This window comes from Dasypus novemcinctus, chromosome 30, assembly GCF_030445035.2.
Source record: "Dasypus novemcinctus isolate mDasNov1 chromosome 30, mDasNov1.1.hap2, whole genome shotgun sequence".
Taxonomy (NCBI): Eukaryota; Metazoa; Chordata; class Mammalia; order Cingulata; family Dasypodidae; genus Dasypus; species Dasypus novemcinctus.
The window spans coordinates 21,405,582-21,415,989 of record NC_080702.1 but is presented as its reverse complement, the minus strand read 5'-3'; the positions used below and the strand labels follow the sequence as shown (position 1 = coordinate 21,415,989).

Here is a 10,408-nt window from a genome sequence, read left to right as displayed (position 1 = left end):
CAAATATATTAATTACCAAAATACATCTTCTAATTCTTTAAATTTGCAGAAAAGGCAAAATCTCAATTGTTTTTACAACTTATGTATGTGAACACCTGTGCAATAATCTAGTTATCCCAGGAGAACCTTACTTTGCGAGTTATCCTCCTATACCCCGTATACTGTTAAAGAATATTCTTAGTTTAACAACCTCTATTTATGTGTGCACAACATTTTATGTTGACATAGTTCTTTTTTTAAAATTGCATTATCAAATTCAGAGTGGTGGCATTCCTACACTTCTTTGTTTGCTTCTGAAAAAATAAGAGCAATATGAATTTGAGAAAAAGAAATATAGTGCTTAAACTCCCCTTTTAAAAAGAATTTATTATTGGTTTACTTTTTATTAGCATTGCTACCATTATGAGAATCTCTAATTACTTTTACACATGTTAAATTCATAAGGTAATTATTTTTTACACAATTTCTATAAATTTGAGAGTCAAAGATAAATGAAGCTCTCATACATAGCAAATAAGTGGCAGAGTGAAGATATAAAAAATATATTTCCCTGTAGTTTGCAAAGATTTAATTCTCTTTGCTGACACATAATAAATTCTATAGAAACCTACAATTGATAGATGATGCTGAAATAATAAATAAAATAAATAAAATGTGTCCACTCTGTGTTCCAGCTGTGAAATCCTGTTCCATTTTTATAATATGGTAGAAGAAGGCTGATATGGAATTTAGTGAGGAAAAAAATGAAGCAATTATTTTAAGATCTCAATTTCTGCATGAAATGATTAAATAGGTTAGAGTTTCTTATAAATAGTGAAGTTAGCTATTTTTAATCAGTCATCATACAATGCTATCAGTAAGTTTTCAGTAAAATTGTTGATATAAAAGAAGAATAACTATTTATTGAAGTAGTTTTTTTAAAAAGAATTTTGACATAAAGAGAAGCAGAGACAGAAAGCTTTTATTCTAGAGCCCAGAGGTCAGTATGAAAGTGACAGGCATCCTGCCTTCTTAGAGTTAGCAGAGCTTCTCCAGAAGTAGTTTCATTTGTCAGGAGAAAAAGGACCACAGAGCAGGAAGGTGAAGTGCATTAACACTGAGGGTTAGAGAGGCTGGATAAGCAAGTCTGAAAGGTACATTCTGCGGGTTCAAGGCAACAAGGAAAGCCATTCCCATTTCGATGACATGAGTTAAAATATGACTCAAAGCTGAAGGAACTTGACAAGAAAACATTCTGCACTTGAGGGTTAAGTAAGGGTTTTGCTAAGGGTAACTGTGAAAAAGAACTTTATGAAGGAATCAGGTGTGAATACAACATCCACTAATGACCCACACATCAAGCAATGTCTTTCTATATCAGCTTATTCAAGTTCTGAAATATATGTTCAGGTTTTATGGAAAAACAACTGTAATTGACACCAAACAGAAGAATAAACATTAAATTTACTGAACCTGATATTATTAAAATATAAATATTTTTCCATATGAGTAATATCTACCTATCAAGAGTTGCAAGTGATTATTTTGAACAGAGAAAACTAAGCAGCTATTATATTCAAGAAGTACATGGAGAAGCATGAGAAATGTATGATGGCATTTCATGGGAACGATTTAGAGGTCATGAACTGGATTATAATTGATTATAGCTCTGAATAAATAGTAACCACAGATCTTTACTCAGATTCTACAAGATCATCATATTATCCCAAGTATTAACATTCATGTAACATTACTAATGAGACAGGGTTGCATAGAAATTACCTATATTTAATCTTTTTAATCTTTTAGACAAATCTTTAACTTCAGTAGATCTTTTTTATAACTACTAAGTGATAGAAATATATGCAAACAAATGCACAAGCTCATTAACATTATATTTTACTGCTACTCCTATTCTGGAAACAAGTGTAAAAAGCATGGAGACCAAAGGAGAATAAGGAAGCATGTTATAACCTATTGACCAAAACATTTTAATTGAATAACAATGGATTAATGTGAAGACAATAAATGTGCTTAGGTTAATTCCTTCTACATGTGGATCCTCCGTGTTTCTTAGGGATTATTTGTCTGACTTCATGGCCAAGGGAAACTTTTCTAAGATGCCCAACTCCACCACAGTGACCGAATTACTGCTTACAAGATTTTCTGATGTGTGGAAACTCATAGTATTACATGCCATGCTGTTTCCGCTGATGTACTTGGCAACCCTGATGGGAAATCTTCTCATTGTCACAGTAATCACCTTCAGCTGGAAACTTCACACCCCCATGTATTTCTTCCTTAGGAATCTGTCTGTCTTGGACATGTGCTACATTTCCGTCACAGTCCCCAAAGCATGTGTCATCTTCCTGCTTGATAGCACGGCAATCTCCGTGGCTGGATGTGCAGCTCAAATCTTCCTCATGTTTGCATTTGCTGCAGTAGAGCTGCTGTTCCTTGCATCATGGCCTGTGACCGCTATGTGGCCATCTGCCGGCCCCTCCACTACACTGTGATCATGAACCCTCAGGTCTGTGTGCAGATGACTCTGGCCTCTGTACTCAGTGGTCTGGCCTACTCAGGAGTCCACACTGGCAACACAATCTAACTGCCCTTCTGTCAGTCCAACGTGGTCCATCAGTTCTTCTGTGACATCCCCTCTCTTCTGAAGCTCTCCTGCTCTGACACCTTCAACAATGAAATTTTAATTTTCATCTCTGCAGTGGTGTTTGTTGGTGGCTCCTTTGCCTTTATCATAGTATCTTATATTCACATATTTTCTACTGTGCTCAAGTTTCCAACAAGAGGAGAATGAGGAAAGGGCTTTTCCACCTGTGTCTCTCACATGCTTGTGGTGACCGTCTTTCTTAGCTCAGGTACTGCTGTGTATATGAAGCCAGCCTCCAGCTCACCCACAATGCTCACCTCTGTGTTCTATTGTATAGTCCCTCCTTTCTTGAATCCTATAATCTATAGTCTTAGAAACAAGCAGATAAAGGAAGCTGTAAAGACAGTTTTGAGGAGAAAGCTATATTCAGGAAAAATATAGCATAATTGTTAATACTTCAAGCTGAATTTTTCAATCATCTAAAAGAAATCAGTTTTCAGACTAGTGTTTCAAGGAATTTCTGTTTACCTGTGATTCATTAGTGCTCCCCTTTGATCAAAAGGGTGGGCACTTAAAACTATATTTTGGTCTTGATTATCTTCTATGCTTGCTTTGCATCGATTTTGCAAAAGATCGAAGCACTTAACAGCACAGCAGGGTGCTGTTTTCAGGTTCACTCCCAAGTGCCCCCAGAGAGGTATCCCTTGACCCTTTCAGCAATTTCCTCCCTGAGGTGTGTGTTTTAAAATTGGCTGTGCTCTTTAGACAATGTAGCATTTAGTGGCTGTTCACAAAAATGAACTAATTTTAAGAAGCGGATGTTTCAGGGAAGAGGGGAGACCAGCTATGGCATTATCTTCTGGCGGATTTATGAATGTTCTGCATATTGGAGAGTGTCTTGATCCCAAGAACAATGATTGCTGTGTGTTCTTTATTGCTCTCCTGTTTAAATTTCAGAAACTTGTCTTGGCATTGATTTTTTGTTGTTGTTCCAGCCAAATAAGCAGTATGTAGGAGGGGAAAAATTTTTATAGTGGCCTAATACTTTGTGAATCTTGAAGCTCTATATGATGATGTGCTGGAGAGAGACAGGCACAGCCAACACTAAGAGGAAGCCAGGTGTCCGTTTTTTAAAATAATATTTATATAATTTTATTAAAGTTGTGAGCTTTCAAAGCAATCATGCAAAATGCCATAGATCATCCAGCCTATGAGGGCAACAAGTCTTGCAGTGGTGACAACTCTGTTTCTCAGGTACATGTCACAGTAGGAGACAGGTGTGGAAAGACTGAAGCAGAGGGACATCTTCCTAATGACAGCAGCTGGCTTGATTTTTGGATTCCATTTATGTTTATTTCTCTACCAAAGTGACAAGCGATAAAATAGGAAAGTTGGTCAGAGTGTAAAATTATGCCAGAAAGAAAGCAACTCCCCTTTTTGAGGACATGCCTTAAACTTTCCTGGTTTGTACTTTTTTTTTGCCAGTTGTATCAAGAAGTAATCTATAGTAAATTGTAAAGGGCTTTCTATATGTTCACCTGCCCATACTAAGAAGAGTAGGTTTTTCCCCCGCAGTCTTTATGCCTTCCTGTTTATCTTTGACCTTTTTCAAAACACTTTTTTTTTCCATGAAAACTTTTAAATTTATTTATTTAAAACTTTTTAAAAGATACTTAGATTACATAAATATTACATAAAAAGTGTAGGGGATTCCCATATGCCCCACTCCCTACCCCTCCCATACTTTCCCACATCACCAACATCCTTCAAGAATGTGGTACATTTGTTAGAATTTATGAACACATAATCGGAGCATTGCCACTAAGTGTGGATTATAGTTTAAATCATAGTTTAAACTCTTTCCCACACAATTTTATAGGTTATGACAAATGCATAATGACCATCATTGCAATGTCATGTAGGACAATTCCAATGTCCCCCAAATTCCTTCATGTTACACCTATTCTTCCCTCTCACTCCCCTCAGAACCTCTGGAGGCCACTGCTGCCTCCACATCAATGATAAAAGTTATTCCATTGCTAGAATAACAAACTTTTAAAAAATCAATTTGAATTCTAACCTAATCAGGGCTTATACTACTGTTGGAAAATCACAAAGGGATCTAATAGATAACCAGTCATTAGCCAAGTGAAGAAAACTGTGATGTTTTGAATGGAATCAGTCACTGAAGAACTGTGTGAGCTGTATGACAACCAGAGGAACAAAACACATATCTTGGGTGATCTAGAAGACACTTACCTCCAGATGGTGCTTTGCATATATATTTTCATATCTGTTGTCTAGTTTTGATGTGTATTGGGCTTCAGTGTGAGGCTTTTGATATGCATCATTAATCTAAAATATTATCAATGAGATTGAATCACATGAGACTTGGCAAGTATGTGCAAATAAATTCTGCTTGAATTTCAATCACTTTGTTCAATGTAACTTTTATATGAAATAGATAACCAATAGACAATTCTCAAGAACAACTTTCTTAAGTTTCAAGAATATTTTGAATACTATTATTGTACCGGCATTTTTGTTCACATATGAAAATATGTTTCTAAAAAAATTACTTGATAGCAATTGATAAAATAGTTTTTACATATTTGTAAATACTACCAATTAGTTTTACCAAAATGATGGCAAATTTATTCTCCTGCCAAAAGCATTCTATTCCTATATCTACTTGCCTGTTTATCATATGGTCATTTACTAATTCTTATTAAACTTATGAGCAAAACATCTCATTATTGATGCAATTTGTAGCTCCATTATTCCCAGTGAAGTTGATATTTAGTTCACAACATATAGAATTGAAGTATATTTGACAATATCAGGAGAGGTAGGAACAAAGCTGTATTGGAATTATAAAAACAATGGAAACACAAATTCACAGGAACAAATGAAGGTAATCAGAAATGTTAAATAAGAAGGTTAGTAAAAGAAACACTACAAAAATATTTATATATATATTTTTGAAGCAGTGAAAACATTGTCTGAAGGGATGACAGCGCAAGTCTGTGATGAATCTGAGAGACACTGAATATACATTTTTGATGGATTGTACAAACCATGGAACTTTATATCACAGTGAACCATGTGGTCAGTGATAGACTGTGGTTAACAGTAGAAATATGAGAGTATTCTCCCCTGAACTATAAATTTACTATAATTTACTATAAATTTACAATACTAATTCATGGTCTTAATAATAGGGAAGTTTATGGAAAAAACACCTAACAGACATACATAGAATTTTGCACCCCAAAACAGCAGAATATACATTATTTACAAATGTTCATGGCTCCTTCTCCATGATAGACTATATTTTGGATCACGAAACAAGCCTCAATAAATTTAAAAGATTGAAATTATACAAAGCACTTTCTTTGATCATAATAGAATGGAGGTAGAAAGCAATAATAGGCAGTTAAAGGGAAAACTCACAAGTATATGAATGTTAAACAACACATGTGTAAACAATCAGTGAGTGAAATAGAAATTACAAGAGAAAATAATAAGTATCTCCAGGAGAATGAAAAGGAGAAAACAACATATCAAAACATGTGGGATACCGTGAAGGCAATGCTGAGAGTAATATTTACTGTCATTAATGCCTACATTAAAAAAGTAGAACAAGTTCAAATAAAAGACCTAGCTGAAAACCTGCAGGAAATAGAAGAACAGAAAACTAATCCAAAACCAAGTAGAAAGAAAGAAAGAACAGAGTAGAAGAGAAATAAATGAAATTGAGAACAAAAGCAAACAAAAAATTGAGATGATCAACAAAACCAAAGGTAATTCTTCAAAAAGATCCACAAAATGGATAAACCCTTAGCTTGACTAACAAAGGGGAAAAAAAACAACAGAGAGAAACTGCAAATAAATAAAACAGAAATGAGAGGAAGTTCATTACTACTGATCCTTTAGGAAAAAGAGATATCATAAGAAGAGAATACAAACAACCATAACAATTTAGACAACATGTGTGATATGCACAAATTCATTAGAAAACCATGACTAAATTACACAGAACTTACAAGAAATAGAGACCTCACCAAACCAATCACAAGTAATGAGATTGCAATCTTCATCAAAATGAAGAGCTCAACCATGTGCCCTCTCTCAATAACACCCCACCAGTGTTCCTCCTCTGCCATAGTTGAACCTTTCTGTGGTCCAAAACTTCTTAAAAAATGAAGCCCAATATATTGCCTGGTTCCATTAATAGTAAAATAGAATACAGTGATGGGTTGAAAGGTTAGATACAGAATCCATACTAATTTAGAAAAATTAAATAAAGAAAAATAAGTTGGAGTATCAAAAAATAAAAAAATGAAAAGGCTTTGTTTTTGAAGTTTTGCCTTTTATCACTGTAATAAGCGTTGTCCTGTATGTAGAGTGGCAAGGCAATTTCTTCCATTTCTTCCTCAGTGTCTACATCCTTTCTTTCTTTTTCTTTCTAATTATTAAGTTCGTCTTCACAAAAGTTTTAGATCACAGTAATTCATATATGCAATATACAGTACTCCCACATATCCAGCATCAGACATTTTGTCCCTTCCTCAGCAATGATCTTTTTACATATTCATAGTATATTTGCTTCAGCTGATGAAAAGATAGGGACACAATGGTTTTCAAACAAGGTTACACTGGGTTTACATTATGGTTTATATTTTAGAGTATACAATTTTCTGAATTTTTAGGTATCTTATGTTTTACATTATGGTTTTCTTGATAAAAAGTCTCTGAAAGATAGGAATAAAAGGAAACTTTCTCAACATGATAAAGTGCCTATGTGAAAAACCCACAGCTAAATTACTCAATGGTGAAAGACTGCAAGCTTTCCTGCTGAGATCAGGAACTAGACAAAGATGCTTACTCTCCTCACTGTTATCCATTATTGTGCTTGAAATTCTAGTTAGAGAAATTCAGCAAGAAAAAGAAATAAAAAGCATCCAAATAGGGAAAGAACAAGTAAAACTACTGCTTTTCATTGATGACGTGATTGTATAGCTGGAAAATCCTGAAAATTTCGTAAAGTGCTATTAGAACTAATAAATGAGTAGTGCAATGTGATGGGATACAAGATTAATATAGAAAAGTCAATAAAAATGTCTGTGTACACTAAATGTCTGTGTACACTAGTTATGACCAAACTGAGGATTAAGTTGGAAAAAATTTCTATTTACAGGAGTGACTAAAAAATCAAGTATATAGGAATAAACTTAACCAAGGACATAAAGGACTTCTATTCAGAAAACTACGAAACTAGGCTGAAAAGAAAACCAGGAAGATATAAATAAATGGAAAGACAGTCTTCACTCATGGACTAGAAGACTAAATATTATTAGGATGTCAAGTCAATGCAAATTTATTTTCAGATTCAACACAATCCCAATAAAACTTCCAAAAGCCTTTTTTGCAGAAATGGAAACATCAGTGTCAACTTTATTAGGAAGGGTAAGGAACCTGAATGGCCGAAAAATGTCTTTAAAAAGAAAATCAAAGTTGGAGGGCATTCACTTCCTGACTTTTAGCACATTACTTAGCTACAGTGGTAAAACAGCATGGTGCTAACATGAAGACACACATGCTCACCAATGGAACTGAATGGAGAGTTCAGAAATAGACCCTCACATTTATACTGAAGTGATTTTTGACAAGGCTGTCAAGCCCTCCCAGATGGGCCAGAACAATCTATTCAACAAATGGTGCTGAGAGAAGTGTAGATCCATATCTAAAAGATAAAAAAGAGGGCTTCTATTTCACACTGTATACAAAAAAAATGAGCTGAAAATGGATCAAATACGTAAACATAAAAATTAGAAACATACAAATCTTAGAAGAAAATGTATGGAAACATCCTCAAGATCTCATGATATGTGATGGTTTCTTATATCTTACTCCCAAAGCACAAGCAATGAAATAAAAAAATAGATAATTGGGACCTCCTTATAATTAAATACTTTTGCACTTCAAATGGCTTTTACAAGAAGATAAAAAGGCAGACCACTCAATGGAAAGAAAATTTTTGGAAACCACATCTCCAAAAAGGGGTTGATTTCCATGATATATAAAGAGATCATACAACTCAATAAAAAGACAAGCAACCCAATTGAAAAATGGGCAAATATTGAAAAGACGTTTTTCAAAGAGGTTATACAAATGGCCAAAAAATCATGAGAAAATAGTCAACATCATTAGCTGTTAGGAAATGGGACAGTATTTCACTCTCACACAATGGCCGTTATTATCATTTTTTAAAACTTTCACCCTGCGGCGACGTGCGGCAAGCGGAGGAGCCCACCCCGAGCTGCCCAAGTGCTGCAGTCCCGGAGCTCGCCCTGGGGCGGGGGCCGTGGTGCGGGCGATGGGGAGCAGAGGCGCCTGGGGAGCTGGCGAGGCCCCGCCCTGGCCCCGGCACCCTCCTGTCCCGGGGGTGGCCTGCTCTGCCCCTCCACGCGGGCTTCCAGGGGCCACTTCAGCCTCTGGCTTGGGGGAATCAGGCGGCGGGCGGGGTGACAGGGGCCCTGCGGACCCTCGAGCTGCTGCCATATCGGTGCCCTTGACCAAGGTTTATCCTTAACTGGTGAAATTTGGTCTAAGGTTTCAGTGCTGGCCTTAAGATTTTGGCACCTTTTCTATTAGAGATGATATGCTTTTAGGGAATATTAGATGATAAATGATTTTTTTAATAATTGAAAGTTGTTTGGCACTACATGGACTGAACTAGCTTTCCCTATTTTAAAACCACAAAAGTTTAACTTTAATTCTTTTAAAAAAATCTAAAAAGTTCATGATCAAGAATGTGTCATGGTTGCTATTACAATTAATAAATGGATCTAATGTAACCAAACTCTCAAAGTAATAACTTTTGAGAGGCCCTATCATTTCCCTTCATATTAAAACAGTGATGGTTAAAGTTACTTATTGATGAATTTTTTTCCTGATCGGTCTGGAGAATCTTCTTAGAAGAAAGGTTGGGTCATAGTTGCTTGTCCAGGGCACCAAACCTTGCTTTGTGAACTCCCTTTCATGGGATGTCTCGTTTCTCTCAGGTGGTGTCTGGATACTTCATGTAAACAGCACCACTAGTTCATGTGGCTTTGATGTCCTTGTGTTCCACCACTCACTGATAAGGAAAGGGGTTTCCTTTTTTTTTTTTTAATTTTTAACTCTGAGGCAATTTCCATTTATTTACCTATCTTGGAGGTAAAAATTGACTGAAAAATGGATATTCTAGCCTGGTGGAATATGTCTGAAACTGAAGTTTGGATGTCACACTGTCCAAAGGCCTTTAATTCCTCCTTAATGAACTGAGTCTGTCACAGTGCACAAGCTTCCATCCAATCTAGCAAATGATCCCAAATCTGCTAAGGTGATGGGCCTCATTGGTAGGCCTTTGTTCAGGGAAAATTCATTAAAAGTTTTGGTTGGTTGGAACACTTGATTTTTAGGTAGGACTTGGAATTCTAAAAAGAGTATCAGAGGCCTTATCTTCTTACTTTGCCGAAAGATGAGGAAACCCTTTTTTCTCAGGAGAGATGGCAAAGGCTGCAGTTTCTTGAGTCCTGTGGTAAAATAATCAGATATTTTAATTGTAATATTGCAAACTTTCAGGGAAACTGAAGTGGTACTGCAGGAAATGGAATTTAATTGGAAGGGGTTTTCCCCCAATGTTATAAGGGTACTTTCTGATTTAATGGAAACAAAACTAGTATGATTGCTTTAGTTTTATTTTTTTATTTTTTATTTTTTTATTGATTTTGTAAAAATATTACTTTAAAAAAAATGTATGAGGTCCCATTCAAC

At 35.5% G+C, this 10,408-nt stretch overlaps 1 protein-coding gene across 3 annotated transcripts in view; it reads right to left on the bottom strand.

Annotated features, from left to right (window-relative positions):
* Positions 1-346: 346 nt before the first annotated feature.
* Positions 347-10,408, bottom strand: part of LOC101414844 (putative zinc finger protein 705B) — a 192,845-nt gene continuing 182,783 nt past the window's right edge. The window contains exons 5-7 of one of the 3 annotated variants that reach the window (XR_011647782.1): positions 9,524-10,167; positions 4,847-4,942; positions 347-3,946 (exon numbers count right to left, since the gene is read on the bottom strand). Coding sequence is in view for 1 of the 3 variants with exons in the window: in XM_071212741.1 (XP_071068842.1) it covers positions 10,132-10,167 (36 nt within the window). In the remaining 2 variants the exon portion in view is untranslated. Of the gene's footprint in view, positions 3,947-4,846; positions 4,943-5,080; positions 10,168-10,408 lie in introns of those variants that run through there. The other 2 variants (XM_071212741.1, XR_009184134.2) reach the window with 2 other exon arrangements.